Below are 21,885 nucleotides of genomic sequence, written 5' to 3'. Positions count from 1 at the left end.
TTCAGGCGTTGGCTTTATTTTACCGTCTTTAAACACAAAATTATTCAACTGTTAATCAGAAATAATCAACAATACATTTAATCATAAGTCATAGCCCTAATTCAGTGTGTGAGGTCTTTCACTTTCTGTGGACTGAACTTTTTTAAATTCACTTTAGAAATGAAATTCTTCTTTTTTTTTTTCTTGCTGGACGAGCCTCTGTCTGCACATCCTGCCGTTTCCTCCTGAACCAGATGAGATGTGAAAGTGGACGAGTGAAGGTTTTCAGAGTAAATCAGTGACTGACCTGATAGCAGCGTCGTCTCCTGCCTGTCCAGGTCACGTCTGTTGTTCTGAGAGTGGAAATGTCTCCTGGTCAACAGCTCACCCAAACTGACGCAGACCACCCAACACAGCCTCTACCTCTCTCTCTCTCTCTCTCTCTCTGTCTTCCAGATGAGTGGACAGCAGGCAGTGGTTGAGTGAGGCAGAGTGTGAATGAGAAAGGGAGAGAGAGAGAGAGAGAGAGAGAGAGAGAGAGAGAGAGAGAGAGAGAGAGAGAGAGAGAGAGAGAGAGAGAGAGATGTGACCCAGTGCTGTGGTGAAACCAGGAAGTAAATCAACACCCAGTCTCCCAAGGCAAAGTTTGACGGTTGCCATAGTAACTATGGCTTGCAGGGAGCTGTGTTTGTGTGTGTGTGTGTGTGTGTGTGTGTGTGTGTGTGTCAGTAGTTAAGCAACTAAATGCACAACAAAAACTAATTCCTTTGTATAAAACAGTGATGAGAGAAATGTGTGTGTGTGTGTGTGTGTGTGTGTGTTCTGCTGTATGTTGCTGTGGATTTTACAGACACAGACTTTCAATAACCAAGACATATCATGTCACGTCGCTGTGTTTCACATTTTGCCTGCAAGTCAAGTCAAGTCAAGTTTATTTCATCCATGAAAATGGAAATTACAGTGCTTGTACCCACTGTCATCATGCCCACAAAAGACCTCAGTTAACAGTAAATAATACATGCATGCCTAGAGTTACAGGCAAAGATAATACAGTAACATCAAATTCACGCTACAAAGCTAATAAATTAACATTAAATACAAACATATAGCTAAAAAGGTTCTCCAAATGTACGTTTAAAGTGCTCGTTGTGCTGCCTAACTGCTTGAGGTATAAAAGAGAGAGCATACGGCTTCATGTGTGTCACTTGACAAGAGTCCTGCATGACGAGGACGAGGGAATTTTTGACATCAAACCTGCAGCACACCACCGATTTCAATCCACACCCAGCTAATATAAGGCTGTATGATGACCAAAATCTCATATCCTGATAACAACATATATATCACGATATAGCACATTTTCTGTAAATTACATGAATAAATAGTTTATATAAAATGCCATGCATGGAAAGACCTATTTCTTACTACATTTTGAATCATATACTTGACAAACAAAAGGTATTTAATCATCTTTGTTATTTTTCTCTTTGTATTTGGAACCTTTGTGCAAATTTTCAGTTAAACAGTAAACAAAACATAAAATATGTAAAATAGAGGTGAATGATGAAAGGAGTCAGAGCGGACATGCTTCCTGCTGCTGGCACAGTTTTGGTAAAAACAGCTGTGAGTGCAGCACATGGAGCTGTGGCTCCAGCAGAGGGCGCCACCGCCCCGTCCTCTCCAGGCTCCTCTGTCCCACGCTGCAACACCGGGGAGCTCATGAAAATGACTCCATTAAAACATTACTCTTATTTTGAAAACGACAGAGGAAACCACGAGTTATTATATTTCCTAAAATGTTGCTCTGAACAAGAAGAATTCACATTTGTAATGAAAGTGTGTGGGTTTATGGAACACAGTGAGACAGGATCAGTGCACCATGTATGAAACTGTAATTACATCAAACCATCAGCAGGTGGAGATAACAAGCTGTGCTGCTGGACTTGGACCACTTCAGGTCTGACACACACACACACACACACACACACACACACTGCATTAAATTTAGATTTCCAGTGAATAGGAAAGGAAGGGAAACCTTCAAAATAAAAGTGCAAGTTTAACTTAAATAAAGTTAAACTTGCACACATTCACTGTGGAATGAGAGTTGTTTTGTTTTTGTGTTTTGTTGCATTGTATTGTTTAATATTGTTTTTCTATTGCTTGCTGTATTGCTTTTAACACATTTTTTTTTCTTTTGCACTATTTAATTTTGTTTTTAGACGTAACTTTTTCTGCACTGTTTTTGTCGCTTTTTTGTTTGTCTGGCATAGAACTGCAGAATTGACAATAAAGCATCTTGAATCTTTAAACCAAGTTGTTTCTATTTATTTCACATTTAATTTAATCGTCACAGCTAATAAATGAAAACTCAGATTCATATCTGATGCTGATGTTGAAATGCAGCACAACATGTGGTCATTTGAAGCCTCCGGGCTGCACAGGTGTCAGTGTGCAGCAGCCAATCAGAGCGCAGCGTGAGGTGAGCCCTGCAGCTCCTCCTCTGCTGCTGCAGCAGAGAAATGTGAAGCTTTCCTAAACCTCTTGTTCCTGAATGTGTGTTCATGTTGTGAAGCAGCAAATCTGTGGAGCGGATCTGCAGCTCAGAGTGGAACATCTGGCTTCTAATCAACACCACTGGAACAGCTGTGTTTTACTGCGTGGATACAAGCCCGCATCTGTGTGAGAGACACACTGCAGCCCGCACACCGCACCATGTGAGGCTTTTATTCTGAAAGGAGAAACACACAGCAAGTCAAAGTGAAACTAAAACTTTAAGATGAGTTTGTTCAGACTCCATTTTGATTCCGTTTAGAGACGACAGAGAAACAGAGAAAGAGGGAGGCTCAAGCAGGTGAGTGTCACTACAACATTATTATTATAATTATTATAATTATTTTTAGTGCGTCGGGCAGCTGCTGCAGTAACATCCTGAATGTGAGCGACAGTCTGAGGACGAACATTTGATGAGAAAGTCCGAGGAGGACAAAGAGCCTCGGTCCGGTGATGAGGCTCATTTCCGCCGCTGCTCACCAGTTACCAAGCTGCACTTTGATTTGATTTGAAAAGTTTCTTTTGAACAACAACAAAACAAAAACAAGAATAACAACAAACAGTGAAAAGTTTGTTCAAAAAGGAGTGGGAGGAAGTTGAATCTTCTGTAACCCCACCCCTCCTCCCTGCACAAATAACTGATGAACTTATCCTGCTTCTTGAGGATTACTACTGTCAATAGCCATCATCTGATTATCATAATAATGATGATGATAATAATACTAATACTACTACTACTACTACTACTAATAATAATAATAATAACAATACTAATACTGCAACTACTACTATCACTACTATCACCAGTAACAAAAACAACAACAACCATAATAATAATAACAACAATAACAACAACAACAACAATAATAATAATAATAACAATAACAATGAGAATAATTATAAACAATGAGAATAATAATAACCAGAAGAACCAGTAAAACCAATAAAACTGCAACAGTAACCAGTATGGTCATAAAGATTGTCAAGACGAGGCAGAAACATTTAAAACATAAACAGTATAATTAATACATGCATGCTTCTGAGGGAAAAAGCAATCTGATTTAAATATTAAAAGAGCAGAGTCCAGCTCCTGGGAACGTCTCAGTGTCCCAGGAGCCTTTTCACCCCGAGGACACTCTGTTGGTTCGTCTCTAGAAACTATATGATATACGTTTTTTAGATAATATAGATATTTTCAACTTTAACATTCTGACTTGTGTGACGTTCCACTGAATCCCTCTTGTGCAGCTGAAGTGTGTGTGTGCTATAAAAGTGCAGCAGGATTTGTGACTTGTTCCAAAGTGTGAGTCCAGAGAGCTCAGGCAGTTTGCAGAGGAAGCAGAGATCTTCCCCTCAGAGTCACTGAGGCACCAGAACGCTGCTCAGGGAGAAACATCACACAGGACAGAGGACACATGCACAGCTGCTCCTCACTGAGGAAAACAACTCACAGAGGATAATGCTAGCTCAGATCCTTGTTGTGTGTGTGTGTGTGTGTGTGTGTGTGTGTGTGTGTATGTCTCCCCTCTCAGGCAGACTGAAGTGCAGAAGATGAGTGTGTGTGTGGAGGAAGAGGAGGGCAGAGCAGAGCCTCCAGCCTCCAGCTGTCTGTCTATGAGGAGTGACCGGTCTATAGGAAACCCTCCAGACTTCAGTGCTGAACCTGGACCTTCAGCCACAAAGTAAGAGCTCTGTTATACTGTCAGACTGATGGAATATGATGACATGAGATTATGTTCATGAAGCAAAGACAGCTGTGAGGATATCAAGACAACAGGCTGCAGAGAGGAAGGTGTAGATTAATGACAGAAAAAATGAATTTAAATGATTGTAGCATCAGGCTGCAACATAACAAAAGTGACAAAAGTGAAGGGGGTCTGAATACTTTCTGAATGCTCTGTATGTTTCCTTTAATTTAAGTGTTTAACAGATGGACTGAATCATGGCGTCTACACGGGTCACAAATGAGCGTGTTACCCCTTTACACTTCTGCCAATCACAGCTGAAGTCCATAATTACCCAGGACTGTTGGTTCAGAGTGCAGGACTGAAATGCCAGCCAACTGGTTTACACTGAGCTCAAGTCTCAGATTGTAGCTCCGTGCAGAAGATGTACGACCAAAAAGGGAGAAAAAGTCAATAAAACTCCTGCATTTGTTTTTGGTCTGTCATGTTGCTTTTGTAGCTCGTCTCCCTCGTGCCCATATTTTCAAAAAGCTTTGAGTCGGAGCTTTGCAGCTGTAAATAACATGCACACAACATGTAGGTCTGCTAATGAACACAACTGCTGTCATTATCAAAAGTTCAGATGGCCGTAATGTCACAATGTGCAGCTTCACATGTTGTTGTCTGTCTGTCTCTAATAACATGAATAAAACATTTGTGTTTGCAGAGGTCAGCAGCACAGGCAGAGAGCAGAGCCTCCAGCCTCCAGCTGTCTGTCTATGAGGAGTGACCGGTCTATAGGAAACCGTCCAGAGTTCAGTGCTGAACCTGGACCTTCAGCCACAAAGTTAGAGCTCTGTTATACTGTCAGACTGATGGAATATGATGACATGAGATTATTTTCATGAAGCAAAGACAGCTGTGAGGATATCAAGACAACAGGCTGCAAAGAGAAAGAGAACTTTTCACTGCTGAGTAATACAGCTGCTGCATCCAGCGTGATCAAAACATCACAATAACCATAATGTGATTTTTACTTTTCCATTTTAATGGCCCACAGGAAAAAAATACTGCTTTTTATTTTACTGTTGTTTACAAAAAAAAAAAAACAAGATTCATCCAAAGGTTCATATATTTTCCAGCTCGCTGTCTGTCCAGAGTTTGCCTGGGAGGTAACAGTGCCTCGGCTACTGAGGCAGCAACAGAGAAAAGCTCTTTTTTACTGTGTTTTTCTGTGTTTACTCTAATTAGTGTTGTCTTTGTTCATAGAGGGGAAAAAGAAAAAAAAAGATAATAACTTAAACTATAAATCTGTTTTTGGAGCCACACCAGGTAACTCAGCTTTGAAGCTGATGTTGCTCCTCACCACACAGGAGCAAACACCCAACGTCCCAACATTTTTGAAAGGACAGTTTCATGGCTTTAGTTTGGTAGCCGAGGTCGATCCTGGTTCATAAGTTAAAGCAAATATCGTGAATGAAATGAGCTCCACATTGAGAAACAAAGCAAACCTCACAGTACAATCAAAACACTAAAGCAACGTCAGCAATACAAACACATTTCTGCTGTTTGTAGTCAGGAATAACCACAAAAAAGTCATCAGGATTCTCTTTGAATATTTAGATTATTTGAGGAAAAATCATCTAATTGACAGATAAAATGTTTAGTTTTTGTTTGAAAAAAGTTTTTAGTTAAAACAGTGTTTTAACTAAGTAATAAATACTGTGATTCACCTCCACAGAGAGAGGAAGAGGAGCAGTGAGGCTGTGGAGGAGCAGCTGTCCTCCTGTGCTTTGTGTCAGGAGGTCCTGAGGGATCCAGTCTCCACCAGCTGTGGACACTGGTTCTGCAGACAGTGCATCACCTCAGACTGGGACCAGTCTGGTTCATCAGGAGACTCTGCCTGTCCCCAGTGTGGAAAAAGATCCAGAACAAGACCTGGACTGCAGACACCCAGTCAAACCAGCACAGTGGACGGCGGTCTGCAGGAGGTTTTAGACGAGCATAAGATCAGTCTGAGGAGGAGATGTGAATTTGTGACAGAAGGAACTGCTGCAGCAGGAAGTGGAACCCCCCTCAACAGGATCTACACTGAGCTCTACATCACACAGGGACGGAGGGAAGGGGTTAATACCCAACATGAGGTGTGGCAGCTGGAGACAACATCCAAGACGGAGACCCTCCATGACACTCCAATCAGGTACCAGGACATCTTTAAACCCTTACCTGGCCAAGACACACACATCAGAGTAGTTGTGACGCAGGGCGTTGCTGGCATTGGAAAAACCTTCTCAGTGCAGAAGTTCACTCTGGACTGGGCAGAGGGCTTGGAAAACCAACATGTCAGTCTTGTGGTTCTGCTTTCGTTCCGGGAGCTGAACTTGATCAAAGATGAGCGCTACAGTCTTCTCCAGCTGCTCCGTGTTTTCCATCCAACATTACAGACGGTCACAGCAGAGAAGCTCGCCGTCTGTGAAGTTGTGTTCATCTTTGACGGCCTGGATGAAAGCAGGTTTTTATTGGATTTCCAGAACAATGAGGTCGTGTCTGATGTCACACAGACATCATCAGTAGATGTGCTGTTGACAAACCTCATCAAGGGGAATCTGCTTCCCTCGGCTCTCTTCTGGATAACTTCCAGACCTGCGGCGGCCAATCAGATCCCTCCTACATGTGTGGACAGGGTAACAGAAGTGCGAGGGTTCACTGACCTCCAGAAGGAGGAGTACTTCAGGAGGAGATCCAGTGATGAGGAGCTGTGCGGCAGAATCATCTCACACATCAAGGCGTCCAGGAGCCTCCACATCATGTGCCACATCCCAGTCTTCTGCTGGATCACTGCTACAGTTCTGGAGCACATGTTGACTACAGACCAGAGAGGAGAGCTGCCCAAGAGCCTGACTGACATGTACTCACACTTCCTGCTGGTTCAGACACAGAGGAAGAAGCACAAGTACGATGAGAGACATGACAGGAGTCAGCAGGAGCTGACGGAGACTGACAGGGAAGTTCTTCTGAAGCTGGGCAGGCTGGCGTTTGAACATCTGGAGAAAGGCAACCTGATGTTCTACCAAGAAGACCTGGAGGAGTGTGGTCTTGATGTTACAGAGGCCTCAGTGTACTCAGGAGTGTGCACAGAGATCTTCAAAACCGAGTGTGTGCTCTTCCAGAGAAAAGTCTACTGCTTTGTTCATCTGAGCATTCAGGAGTTTCTCGCTGCAGTCTACATCTTCCACTGCCACATCAACAGGTACATGAAAACTCTGGAGACATTCATTCAAGGTGACTTGGACTATGAAGACAGTGAATCATCCCTGGATGATGAAGTCTGTTATTTTCATGATGGTATTTCTGTTAGATATGAATACTCTGAAGTACTGGACACATTCCTAGGAAAAGACTGGGGTAGTTATGGATGCAGTGGACAATCCCTGGATGCCTTGCTGAAGGCAACAATGTTCAGAGCCTTGGACAGTAAAAATGGCCACCTGGACCTCTTTGTCCGCTTCCTTCATGGCCTCTCACTGGAGTCCAACCAGAGGCTCTTAGTAGGCCTGCTGGGTCAGACTGAGAGCAGACCAGAAGACATCCAGAGAGCCATCAACAACCTGAAGAAGATGGACACTTTAAATGTCTCTCCTGACAGAAGCATCAACATCTTCCACTGTTTGATGGAGATGAACGACCTCTCAGTACATCAGGACATCCAAGAGTTCCTGAAGTCAGAGAACAGATCAGAGAAGGAACTCTCTGGTATTTACTGCTCAGCTCTGGCCTACATGCTGCAGATGTCAGAGGAGGTTCTGGATGTGTTGGACCTGAAGGGGTACAGAACATCAGTGGAGGGACGACAGAGACTGATCCCAGCTGTGAGGAACTGCAGGAAGGCTCGGTTAGTCCTGATGTGAATACAGATGTTACACAACAGTGTAGAGCAGCATTCACACCTGACAGCATCAGAGTTACAGTAGAAATAGATAACATACTGTACATTTACATGCTGGCTATACTGTAAAGGTTCTTATTCAATTGGGAAGTGTCTTTTTTTACTGCGAAGGTCAAATATCGGTAAAGTTTACTTAATTTTTTAGGTGTCTGTGTTCATGCCCTGTAATTGTTTTTAGTTTGTTTTGTTTTCCCATGTCATGGAATTTGTTTGGTCATGTGTTTAATGTGCTGCCGTCTTGGCCAGGTCACTCTTGAAAAAGAGATTGCATTTTATCTCAGTGAGTTTTATCTGGTTAAATAAAGGATAAATAAAAATAAATTAATTAATTAATGAGAGAAGATATAATGATAACAGACAGATGTACATTGTATTGCCAAAAGTATTCAGTAAACTATCCAAATCATTGAATTCAGGTGTTCCAATCTCTTCCATGGCCACAGGTGTATAAAATCAAGCATCTAGGCATGCAGACTACTTCTACAAACATTTGTGAAAGAATGGGTCGCTCTCAGGAGGTCAGGGAATTTCAGTGTGGTACCGTGATAGGATGCCACCTGTGCAATAAGTCCAGTCATGAAATTTCCTCGCTACTAAATATCCCACAATCAACTGTTAGTGGTGCTATAACAAAGTGGAAGCGCAGAGAGCTTCATGGAATGGGTTTCCATGGCCGAGCAGCTGCATCCAAGCCTTACATCAATGCAATGCAAAGTGTCGGATGCAGCGGTGTAAAGCACACACCCACTGGACTCTAGAGCAGTGGAGACGTGTTCTCTGGAGTGACCAATCACACTTCCCCGTCTGACAATCTGATGGACGTTTTGGGTTTGGCTGTTGCCAGGAGAACGGTACTTGTCTGACTGCATTGTACCAAGTGTAAAGTTTGGTGGAGGGGGGATTATGGTGTGGGGTTGTCATTCGGGAGTTGGGCTCGACCCCTTAGTTCCAGTGAAAGGAACTCTTAATGCTTCAGCATACCAAGACATTTTGGACAATTTCATGCTCCCAACTTTGTGGGACCAGTTTGGAGATGGCCCCTTCCTGTTCCAACATGACTGCACACCAGTGCACAAAGCAAGGTCCATAAAGACATGGATGAACCAGTTTGGTGTGGAAGAACTTGACTGGCCTGCACAGAGTCCTGACCTGAACCCGATAGAACACCTTTGGGGTGAATTAGAGCGGAGACTGCGAGCCAGGCCTTCCCGTCCAACATCAGTGTGTGACCTCACCAATGCACTTCTGGCAGAATGGTCAAAATTCCCATAAACACACTCCTAAACCTTGTGGACAGTCTTCCCAGAAGAGTTGAAGCTGTAATAGCTGCAAAAGGGTGGGCCGACATCATATTAAATTCTATGGTTTAAGAATGGGATGTCACTCACGTTCATATGTGTGTGAAGGCAGACGAGCGAATACTTTTGGCAATATAGTTTATTTTCAGGTGGATAAAACAACAGAACAGACAGTGTTACATGACACAATTGTCAGCATGTTTTTTTTAAACAATGAAATGACCTAGCTGAGGAACTTAGCCTAAAACTTGCGCTTCTTTGTACATTAAGCACTTTAAAGTTCTTCACTTAAAACAATACAATACAATTCACATTTCATCTGTAATTACAGGCTGTCTGGCTGTGGACTCTCAGAGATTCACTGTGAAGTTGTGGCCTCGGCTCTGAAGTCCAACCCCCATCTGACAGAGCTGGACCTGAGTGAGAACGACCTGGTGGATTCAGGAGTGGAGCTGCTGTCTGCTGGACTGGAGAGTCCAAACTGCAGACTGAAGACTCTCAGGTCAGACTGCACTTTATTTGATCTGTGCTGACATGAAAATTATGTGAATTTGGTTGTGACAGCTAACCTCCACACTGACAGACAGAATGATAGAATGAAATGAAATGATTTGAGAGTAAAGCTCGTGGTTTTCTTAAAGTCAGCACATGAAAGGAATGATCAGCATGATTATGCCCAGGTCAAAGGCCCTGTTTCCTCCTGGCATCAACATCCGTTCTGCGTGATCCGGTCCCAGGTGGACAGGACTGAGACAGGTGTAAACACCACAGAATGTGTCCACACTAAGATCAAGATCTCAGTGTTTCTCAAGTTACTAAACATGTCCTGCTGTGTTATGGGGAAATGAGCAGAAAATAATGTTCAGCACATCATTTGAATATTTCAGTTCAGAATATGTGAATGCTGCCATTGTCATGTTATATAAAAAATACTGAAGATGTTCACTGTAAATAAACCTGAACAGATCTCATCAGATTATATAATCCTGCATGGTTTCAAACTGGATTTCTAAACACCTTTGTGTCCAATATTATTTTATAGCAACATGATTTCTTCTCTCTTCAGACTAAGACACTGCAGGTTGTCAGAGAGCAACTGTGCTTCTCTGGCCTCGGCTCTGAAGTCCAACCCCCATCTGACAGAGCTGGACTTGAGGGAGAACCAGCTGCTGGATTCAGAAGTGAAGCTGCTGTCTGATCTGATGGAGAGTCCAAACTGCAGCCTGAAGACTCTGAGGTCAGTAGAGGGGTGGAGTCAGTCCATGTGGACGAGCTTCATTGGTTGGTCTCAGGTAGTGGCAGTTCTAGAGTGACTTGAAGTGGATAACACTAGAGCTGAAACGATTACTCGAAGTAATCGAGTACCTCGATTCTTTTTTTGCCTCGGGTAATTTTTCCTGCCTCGAAGAATCGCTTAATAAATAAATAAATAAAAATATAAATCCACGGTGTTTCGCACGGACTATTTTTAATGTGGCACAACCGCGCGTTAGTTTTTCTCCTCCTGCGCTGCTGTGTGCTCGTGTGTGTGTGTGTGTGTGTGTGACTTTGAGGAGTACACACCCACCGGCGCTGTCTGAAGCGTAGCGCGGTGAGAACAAAGTTAAAACAGCAGCGCACTGACATAGATTGCGTAACAAAGTGAAGAGTTGCCACTCCGCTCTATTTTCACTGGCTAAAAGCAGCACACTGGCTTAGCTTGTCTATTCAGAGAAGAGGTATCACTTCGGCTTATTTTTCGATCTATGTTATCACATGCTACTGCTCATTCATTGGTAGCTGAATTGTTAGGTCTGTTTGATAAGTAATTTACATTTTTAAAATAATAATAATTTAACATATTGTTAAATAAATAAAAAAAAGCCCACATGATGCAGGTCAAAGACTAAAAAAAGACTATTGACTATAACTAGACTAAAATACTTTGTAATTTAGTCGACTAAAACTAGACTAAAATACTTTGGATTTTCTTCGACTAAAACTAGACTAAAATGCCAAGACTTTTCGCCGACTAAAATGTGACGAAACAAAAAAGAATACAAGTTGACTAAATATGACTTAAACTAATAAGGGCTTTTGACACAAGACTAAGACTAAAACTAAATTGAAAAATGGCTGACGAAATTAACACGAACACAAATGTGTTAGAATATTAAAACGAACTATTTCATTCCAAAAACCGCGTGGCATGCAACACGTGGAGACAGAGTTGTCGCATTGCCACAGACATCCGATTACGGCCACTGCTATTATATTAATTTCCAATGTGATGTTGTGCTCTTCATTTTAAAGTTATTGGTTTAGTTATAGTTGTATGTATAGCGAGCAAGTTTGAGACGTTTCCGTGACACACACGCACGCACACACACACACACACACACACACACACACACGCGCGCGCACACACAATGGACACACTTGCAATTAGTTTATAAATGTACAGCCACGAACCTACTGTATTATGTCCTTTAATGTAATACAATGTTATAATACCGTAAATATATATATATATATATATATATATATTCATAATTACTCTTTATCTTGGCAAAAACGCATTTTATCTGATTACTCGATTACTTGACAGAATTTTTGGTCAAATACTCGATTACTAAAATATTCGATAGCTGCAGCTCTAGATAACACCTTTCTCCAGGTTTCAGATGGACCCCAGTTAAAAGGCTAAACAGAGCATCTGGAATGTGCCCAGCTGTAGGAAACATCCCAGTGTGCATGTAGGAAGGTCTAAGTTGTGCAGGATGACACAGCAGTCCAGCTGCCTTCAGATGGCTGCATGGACGGCCATGATACACTTAGTCCCATTTAAAGTGGGTTTCTGTGCACGTTAACACGTCTACTGGATGAAGAAATCATGTCAAAGTGAAACTTGAAATATGACGCACATAAAGGGGTTGATGTCTCTGTGACTGAAACTCCACCAACTAACAAACCTGCACAGAACGCCTGCGTCTGCTCTCAGACGACGAGGGACGAGGGAATTTTTGAGCCCAAAACTGCAGCACAGCACCGATTTCCATCCACACACAGCACTTCCACGCTCCCTGCCCATCTCTGAACAAACAGCGATGATTGGGCCCTCGCGCCCCTGCGTACGTTGAGGAATACTTATGTAGACATCTTCAGGCCAGGAGTCTTATCAAACATGTAAAGTTTGGTGCAGACTGGAGCATTTAGAGCAATTTCGTCTGTCATGGCGAAACATTAGAACTCAACGCCACGCCACGGCCACATGCTTCAACAATAATTACATCTTTTGATAGCTTTTGATCATACACTAGTGTAGATGACACACATTGATTTTGAAGTCGTTACAGTGAATTCTGTAGTAGAACTTAGTTTAAACAAAAGGCCTGAAAATGGCCAAAAACACGCGAAAATTCACCATTATTTTCTAAATGGCCAACTTCCTGCAGAACTTATAACATGGCTCCAAGTGGCTTTTTTGTGCATCTTGACATGATACATATGCTCAGTGAATTTAATTTTTCTATGTTAATCTGGAAGGCGGGGGTTCAATTTTGAAATATTCAAGGGGGCGCTGTTGAGCCATATTGCCACACCTATGCAAATGAGCGATCCAGTATTTTAACGGGTGTAACTACAGACATGTCTGTCCAGTTTCGTGACCATAAACCCATCCCTTGTCCATGAAAAACAGCGTCGTATTTCATGACGAAGGATGTGTCGCCATGGCAACACACCTTTGTGATGCTGAATGCAGCATCACAAAGGTCTTATATCTTAGCTGAGTCAATTTCAGGTGCATTGGCCAAATTTTCTAGGAGTAATTAGACAAAGTATGACGCATGATACTTCCTGTGGCCAGTAGGTGGCGCTGTGCCTTTCGCTAAATACGGACTATAAGTGTGCAGAGCGGGACTCTTAACAAGCGTATGAAATTTGGAAAAGATCAGACCACCAAAAGGTTTGGGGCTCTTAGGATCATGTGGGCCGGAGTTATGGCCATTTCAATTTTCACGGCGAAGGATCGAAATTCACTGCCCGGCCACGCCCCCTCAGCAATGGCGAAAACTCACGATTTTGATAACGTTTCATCTCCAAGGCCTGTACTTGATACTGACCGAATTTCAAATCTCTAGGAGGAGTTCGCAAAAGTACGAGGGCTAAAAATGGCAAAAATGGCGTCAAAATCGCAACTTTGACCCAAGATGGCCACCTTCCTGTTGGACTTAGGGTGTGGCTCCAAGAGACGTTTTGGTGCGTCTGGTCATGATACATATGTGTACCAAATTTCACTGTTCTATGATAAACTGTATTGAGGGGCTCACTTTTCCTAATTTTGTAGGTGGCGCTGTTGAGCCATTTTGCCCCGCCTTTTCGAGAGACACATAAAATCTAAAATTTTTCGCCAGAACTGACACGCATGCCAATTTTGGCCAATTTTTCGTACATGCGCATTCGAGATATTCACGATCAAAGAGTTGTAAGAATAAATAATAATAATGATAATGATAATAATAATAATAATAATAATAATAATAATAATAATGATGATTAAAGAATAATCCCTTTGGAAACAATAGGGCTTCACGTTGGCAAGCGCTCGGGCCCTAATTAATCCCAGCAATTAAATGATGATGGTGATGATGGTGATGATGATGATGATGATGATGATGATGTTTTAATCCCTACAGGCTGGAGGATGAAAAACACTGGATTAAAGCTGACAGCCTGAGAAAATGTGAGTACTGAGGCAGTATGGACACACACACACACACACACACACACACACACACATCCAAAGCCGGCTTCAGCTGTCAACTGCTCACCCAGGCCTACGCAGACCGGGGGTTGGGCACCACTGGGTTAAGGTGAAGGACGCATGGAGAAAAATCACTAAAACTCAACATATATCACATAACATATTTGGAGTTATTTATAACTCAAATGACTGAGATGTGTTGAATTGTAATGACTTGACTCCAATACAACTGGCTGAGATTCAGTGATTCACTGACCTCTCCATCGTTTTACTCTCCTTGGGTCCTGCAAGGGAATGTGCTGCTCACATGAGGATGATGAGGTGACGACACAGGGACGCATTGCCACAGGGGCGCCATGGTTTTGTTGGCACGGCATGTGGGGGGAGAGGGGAATAGTGGCGGATGGGAAGGGGTGCAGCCGCAGCCCCTGCACCCCTAGTTCCAACGTCTATGGCAGAGAGCATCAGAGCAAATAGGAAGTGACTTCATAACAGCTTCTACCCAGCAGCCATCAGCCTGCTGGCACAGGACATTCAAGCTGGACTGAAAAACTATATCCCATCTCAGACTCTGACCCACTGAGACGTGCACATGCATATGTGCACACACACACACACACACACACACATATACACACACCTACCTCCTCTTCTCTTCTCACACATTTGTTCTTATTGCACATTTTGCACTTATATATTTATTAGTATATCTATTAGAATGTGGACCTTTTTTACTCTGTGGACTTTTTCATAATGTGCTTAATTATATGTACTTTTTTAAAATTCAATGACTGAATGAACGGTAGAGGAATTCCAATGCCCCTGGGCTCCTGTACTTGGACAAATGGCAAAATGAACACTTGAACTTGAACTTGAACACACATACACAGACACAGACACACACAGACACCCTGACACACAGACACAGACACACACACACACACACACACACACACACACACACACACTGTATGTTTGTGAGTGAAATGTACGAAACAGACTTGATGGGCTCTGACAGGAAGCAGACACATTAAACAGACAATCCACATGGTACTTGTGCTGTGAACACAGCTGCAGTCTGGATGTGCTGCAGCTCTGACTGACAGCTGATGAAGTGAGTCTCAGTAAATGAGGATTTCTGATGTGTGCTGTGTGTCTTCTCCCCATCAGATGCCCGTCATCTCACACTGGATCCAAACACAGTGCACAGAAGACTCCGTCTGTCTGAAGACAACAGAGAGGTGGGGGTGACGTCTGAGTGGCAGTCGTATCCTGATCACCCAGACAGATTTGACCAGGAGCCTCAGGTTCTGTGTAGAGAAGGTCTGACTGGGCGATGTTACTGGGAGGTCCAGTGGAGAGGAGAGGTTCATATAGCAGTGACTTACAGAGGAATCACAAGAAGTGGTTATGACTCTCGGCTTGGAGCCAATAAACAGTCTTGGAGTCTGAGGTGCTCTGATCACAGCTACTCTGCCAAACACAACAGGAAGTCCACCTTCATCTCTGTCCGTCCCAGTGGATCTGACAGAGTAGCAGTGTATCTGGACTGCTCTGCTGGAACTCTGTCCTTCTACAGAGTCTCTTCTGATGGACTGACACTCCTCCACACCTTCAGCTCCACCTTCACTGAGCCTCTCTTCCCTGGGTTTGGGTTTGGGTTTGGGTTCTGGGATCCTGCTTCTCGTCTGGTTCTGCTGCCAGTTTCTGAGAGATAAAAACTTCTGACAAGAGTTGGAGAAAATGTTGCATAATGTGATGGATATGAGCAGCTTTGGATTAATATCATTGTGCTAGACAGATATTATGCAAGGCCAAACCAGTGGACCACACACACACACACACACACACACCCATACATGTGTGTGATTTTCATCAGGAAGTTGATTGTTAATGCTGCAAACAGTTCATTAAGTATTTAAGAAGTCATTTAAAAGGAAATTCATTTGTAATAGTTTCTAGTTAAAAATGTCCTGTGAAAGAAAGCGGTTAAAAAGCAGTTGTAAATATTTGATTGGAAATACTTTATTTGCAGTACACTGGAGTTTAACAGTGTATGTTTCTTTAGTGGGGTGGGGTGGGGAGGTGGGGGTTGTAGTACTTGATTTGGTTTGATGTATACTTTGTTAAAGTTAGATGTTTGTTTTTCATGACTTGTTTTGCGTTCTGTAGCTGATTGGATTGTGAGCAAACTGTTATTTTTGTTTGGTCGCTATTTTGCTTTCTTTGTCTTGTGTACAGGACACTCTGAAGTGTTGCAGTATGTCACATGTTGTGCCATCTGAGTCCCAGCGTCCCTCACATTGAGCGACCCTCAGCAGTTTCTCATTGTGAGCCTTTAGTTTATCTCCAGACCCTTTGTCTTGAATCCATTTTTCCAGTGCATCTTCCTCTCAAGTCAGCTGTTCCAAACTCTCAGATGCTGTGTTGTACATCACAAATGTTAAAGCTGTGCAAAAACGTGTGTGTGTGTGTGTGTGTGTGTGTGTGTGTGTGTGTGTGCGCGCGTACTTCTTTCAGGCTGGCTGATGTCCAGAAGATGATTTCTGGTGTGAAGCAAGAGGAGGAGGACAGAGCCGAGTCTCCAGCCTCCAGCTGTCTGTCTATGATGAGTGACCGCTCTAAAGATTTTATGACTGACTTCAGGACTAAACCTGGACCTTCATGCACGCAGTAAGAGCTCTGTTACACTATCATGCACCAGATGGAATATGATTACATGACACAGAAAATATTCATCACTCACAGCCACATTCACAAGTCTCCTGTGCTGCTGCAGGGTGTTGCAGAATCTGAATGCAAGAACTAGAGGCTCCAAACCTTCAGAGGTCCACTATGCAAAACCAGCACAGGCTGTTTTAAGTGAGGACCATTTACATTCAGCTGGCAAAACAACCAATGCAGACTAATCAATGACTAATGAAACATTCGTATCCTGATGGAGGCGGGGTCTCATCCTGGAAGAGACCCCGCCCCCTTCCACAGGGCACGAGGGCTCAGTGAATGGTTTGATGAGGTTTTAATTAAAAGTCAGACATGGTTTCTAAGAAGTCTTCATGAATTGGCTTTACCTCCACAGACACTGGAAGAGGAGAGTTGTTCAGAGGAAGCTGTGCAAAAGGAGAAAGAGGACTGGACGGAAATTAATAGTGTTCACGGGCCCTGTGTTTGTCAGTCTAATACTTCATTGCAACAATTTATCTATCAATATGAAGGTAATGTAATAATGCACATCAGCAGATATGATGTCACACTCTCCAGGTTTATCTGTACACCTGTATGTGCAGGGCTCCACCTGTGTTTATCAGAATCACAACTTCATCATGTCAGTATTGTTGAACTGTATTCTGTTTTAATTTCTTCTTATTTTGAGTCAGCTACTTCAGTTGGCAGTGGGTGTGGTCCAGGCAAAAACTGAGGCTACACCCCAGGCATCAGTGCACGTATGTGATGTGTCACAGCAGAAAGAGCGGGGACGTATCACAACTAGTAAACCGGAGCATTGTGGAACTTTGTTACAGGTTTTCCACTTGTATTTACAACCTCTTCATCTGTTTGACTGCTAATTTGCTATGAAAAACTTTTGTGTAAGCTATTGTTCAGTTCGGTTCAGTTTTAGTTGGTTTGTAGTCACCTGAGTTAAGTTCTGTTTTGTTGACTTCTGTTATGGTCCCAGAACTTCTGCTAACTCAGTTTGTTTTGTTACTCATGATTTATATATTGGATTAATAAACCCATTGTTTAAAAAATAAATAAATAAACCTGTGGTTCCTTGTTTCTGCTTGCAGTTTTTCTGCATCATACTTAAAAAACAAAACAAAAAACAAAACAAAAACAAGTGCAGGCCGACCACTGTCGCCTCGCCGGCTGTGTGCATGTCGAGATGCAGGTCGTGGGAGAAGGCAGAAGTAGTGGAGTTTTTACATTTTGGCCTGATGGCCCGTTTCCACACACACGGGTATTTTTAAAAACGGAGACATTTCCCTTCGTTTGTGCCCTTCTTTTACACGCAAACGGCGAATTCGCCTCTGAAAACGATTTTTTTCTAAAAAGTCCAGCCAGAGTGGAGATTTAGGAAAACTCCTGTTTCGTGTTCGTGTGTGCCAAAAGTGCGTGCAATGTTTACATTTGGCTATGGTGATGATCATGGATGCATTCAGAGTAGTTAATCGTTGTTGTCGATATGAGGCTTCTGATTGGCTTGCATGGCTTTCTCCTTCTTCCTGCACTGCCGCCCATAGGCTTGGCGTAGTAGTGTGCACGATGTTATTTTGCAAAACAGAGGGAGGGAAATATTCATTTCTCAAAATACCCGACTATGTGTAAACGTAGTCTGAGAATGGTAGTGAAGGAAAGGTCACTCAACTGGAGAGGGTTCATCCTCTGGACTGCTTTAAGGTGTTCATAAAATGTCACAGATATCCACCCAATAGCATCTGAGAAAGCAAATTTGACTGACATTTTTGGTTTGAAGTTGGCGCTAAAGGTCAGGAGGTCACCAAAAGCAACAGGGTTCACTGAGCATGAATGTGTTCCCCAAACGTCACAGCAATCAGCCCAGTACGCTGAGAGATACTGAATGTGACATTTTGTCCTGAGCGTGGCGCTAGAGGAAAGTTAATGGTGACTCCAAATTTGACAGGCTTCATTCCTGAAGGAGCATGAGAACGATCAGCTGGCATCTTGACAATCTGTCTGACTGAAGCGTCTCACAGTCGTATTTCTGTTCCATTTGTGTTGGGCGGGAACATTCAGACGTGTGTGTGTGTGTGTTGTTTTACCACTGTACATGAAGTTGCTTCGATAGATATGAGCTGAATAAATGATGGTGAAGGTTTTATTTGTTGAAATGTATATTCATGCCCAGCGCAGCGATCCACAGTTTTCCAGCCTGTAATCTGCTCGTCTCCCTCACTTTGAGGTGACTCGTGTTGGAGGACACAAGGAGAGTGAAGGACAGAAGGAGGAGGAGGAAACAGAATGAGGCCAGTGACCAGGGCAGATATGCACCATACTGTTGTGTTTCCTTGATTCTCTGGTGTTTCGTGGCAGAAACCCAAGAAATGCACACGAGTCAGTTTCTGCTCTCCGAGTGTCCAAGTTTATTTAGAGAAGCAGGGAAACAAAATGGCTGCCCTCTCAGTTGGCAACGCGTCTGTGTCATGTGACCTGTGTCATGTGATCTTCTGATGAACTTTAATTTAGAATAGTAGCTAACAAATAAGCATAAAAAAACTTAGGTCCCACCTGATATTTCAGTTTATTTTTGCTTTTCATGAACTTCTCATTTGCTGCTGGCTGCTGATTTGCTTCCCCCTCTCGACGCACTGCATTGTGGGACATCAGTGTGTATGCTGACGCTCGGGAGTTCCTGCAATTTGATCCTGTCACAGCGTGAACATACTGCAGACTCAACGCCTGAGTCAGCAGGTTCTCTGCCAGGAGGACACACCTGTCCAAACCTCACCGAGTTTCAGGGCTCTGCAGCTCCCATGATAGATGAGAACCAAAACCAGAACCAGAATCAGAGCCAGACTCAGAACTAGACTCAGAATCAGAATCATAACCAGAACCAGAGCCCAGAGCCAGAACATAGAACCAGAAGCAGAGTCAGAGTCAGAACCGGAACCAGAGTCAGAATCATAATCATGATCGCATGATCACGACGCGTCCTCAACCAAACGGGACGGTCTAGCCTTCAGAGTATTTCCTGGTTGGGTAACCGCCGTTCCCATGACAACAAACTCCGGAGACAGAAAGATAACGTTTTTTTTTCCGTCAGACAGACAGAACAGTAAAGAAAGGGGTTTTGGTTTAACATATATGGCGTTGGATGTTCAAATGAGTAAAAACCCAATATTTTGTAATAGTGAAATCTGAATATTTACATATACTAGATGCCGCCGTCGCCATTTCAGATAACTTCTCTCCAACTGAGCAGCAGCACGCAAAGCATTTTGGGATATGGGAGCCCGAGAAGGATAGTCACGGTGCATCCTCCGAATCAGCTGAAAAGGAGGACGACTTTGAAGTGCAAATTTGAAGGATCCTTCGACTCTGGATGAGTTGGGACAGGCCTTCGCTCAGTGCTGGGACGTAACTGGCCTTCAGATAAGGACTTCCAAGGAGGCAGACCCTGAACTGGGACACAGCTCAAATATTTGCCTGAGGCAGACTAACAGGTGACAAACAATGATTTGCCAACTGACAACACAGTAAGTCTGGACTCACAACATAATGATAACTGTTCTTACAGGAAACCCATGTCCAGTAAATAAAATTTAGATTTCTATTCATAGCAAATAAATGGACTTCTATCATTTTGTTAACTACTCTTACTTATCAATATCACCTTGTGTGAATTACTTTGAATTTACCTTCACTAAATCTGTACAGTCGTTGACAGCAATAAAATATAAATATTTTCAGTTTTAAGTTGTTTTTGTTTTTTTTTATTTTTATTTTGACTGAGGCAGACTATGATTTTCCAAGTAACTACACAAGTCTGGACTCACAATATAGAGTTCTTACAGGTAATCCATGGCAAATTAATCAAATTTTGATTTCAATTCATGGCAAATATATGGATTTGTATCACTCTCTACTTTTACTATTACTCTCTACATATTATACATAATAAATCACACACACACTCTTTGTTTTTCCAAATGCACTTAATAACAAAATGAGTTCCTTCACAACAGCATAGAACTCTAATAGATCAGCATGTCTAGCCATGTGTTTTCTCTGCTGTCCTTGAATAGTCTTCTCCATGGTATGCTGTGCTGCATGGGGATGCTCCAGTCGTTCAGAGAAAGGCATGCGCATGTATGGCTTCCCCAAAGACCGGCACAGGAGGAAAATATGGATGGCTAAAGTCAGCAGGAGAAATATGACCACCTTCATTGATTATGAAAACAAAAAAATATGTGAGGTAATCATATTCAAACAATGCATTGCACATTTTCAAAGACCACACCACAGGGAAGGTTAATATTTTTTAATTAAAAACAGAACACAGAACAGAGAAAATAACACAAAAGCCAAGGGAAGTTGTTTGTATTAAAAGGAGATTTATAAGGTTGAGGTTGCAGAATGTAAAAAAAAAAAAAAAAAGACAGGAAAAAACCTTTCAAATGACAAGGAAGGTGAAGACAAACAGTAGCCCAGTTAATGCCAGCCCTGGAACAGCTGAAGGTTCTTCAGGACAGTGCTGCACAAGGGAAGAGCACGGAACAACAACACTGCAACAAAAATATAATACCTAGTGTAGGTAACTGCTATCAACTGCACTATTCCACAAAATAGCTCACTTTCTAGTTATTATGTAAAATGAACTGTTATTATTGGCCTGTATAGTGTTAAGTGTGTGCAACATGGTGGTAATAAGACACATTATGACCCACAGTCCAGAATCAATATCTTCATATCGAGTGCTTTGCCCATCATTCCGCAGCCTCAATAACAAATTAAAATTAAATAGAAGTTTAGTACAATGGCTCTCCTTACATATTAACCTCGCTATCAACAACGTGGATGAAGTTATATTTAAGAACAGAATTTTGGGAATGTGGGAATTTCCCAGTTTGGGATCAATAAAGTATACCTATCTATCTATCTATCTAATTTGCATGTATAAGCCCGTGGCATGTGTTGCTATCATTATCCAGTATGCTAGTCCAAACTTTTATTGGTTTATAT

The 21,885-nt window shown here is 42.6% G+C and overlaps 1 protein-coding gene across 1 annotated transcript; it reads left to right on the top strand.

Moving 5' to 3' along the window:
* The first annotated feature begins 2,803 nt into the window (after positions 1-2,803).
* LOC115379176 (protein NLRC3-like) lies at positions 2,804-16,371 on the top strand. Its single transcript, XM_030079897.1, has 9 exons — positions 2,804-2,833; positions 4,065-4,214; positions 4,924-5,043; positions 5,938-8,088; positions 9,772-9,942; positions 10,507-10,677; positions 14,117-14,163; positions 15,355-15,719; positions 16,357-16,371. Exons 2-9 carry the CDS (start codon positions 4,084-4,086, stop codon positions 16,369-16,371), a joined length of 3,171 nt encoding a protein of 1,056 aa, XP_029935757.1. The 5' UTR covers positions 2,804-2,833; positions 4,065-4,083.
* Positions 16,372-21,885: the final 5,514 nt, after the last annotated feature.

This window comes from Myripristis murdjan, chromosome 20, assembly GCF_902150065.1.
Source record: "Myripristis murdjan chromosome 20, fMyrMur1.1, whole genome shotgun sequence".
Classification (NCBI taxonomy): domain Eukaryota; kingdom Metazoa; phylum Chordata; class Actinopteri; order Holocentriformes; family Holocentridae; genus Myripristis; species Myripristis murdjan.
Note: the sequence above shows the minus strand (reverse complement) of the source record. Positions and strands in the feature narration are given on the sequence as shown.

Bases quoted from the DNA above. Each gene is read 5' to 3' on its own strand.
- LOC115379176 (XM_030079897.1), top strand. From the start codon at position 4,084: ATGAGTGTGTGTGTGGAGGAAGAGGAGGGCAGAGCAGAGCCTCCAGCC. The intron at 8,089-9,771 runs GTTAGTCCTGAT...CTGTAATTACAG, and splicing joins AGGAACTGCAGGAAGGCTCG to GCTGTCTGGCTGTGGACTCT. The intron at 9,943-10,506 runs GTCAGACTGCAC...TTCTCTCTTCAG, and splicing joins TGCAGACTGAAGACTCTCAG to ACTAAGACACTGCAGGTTGT.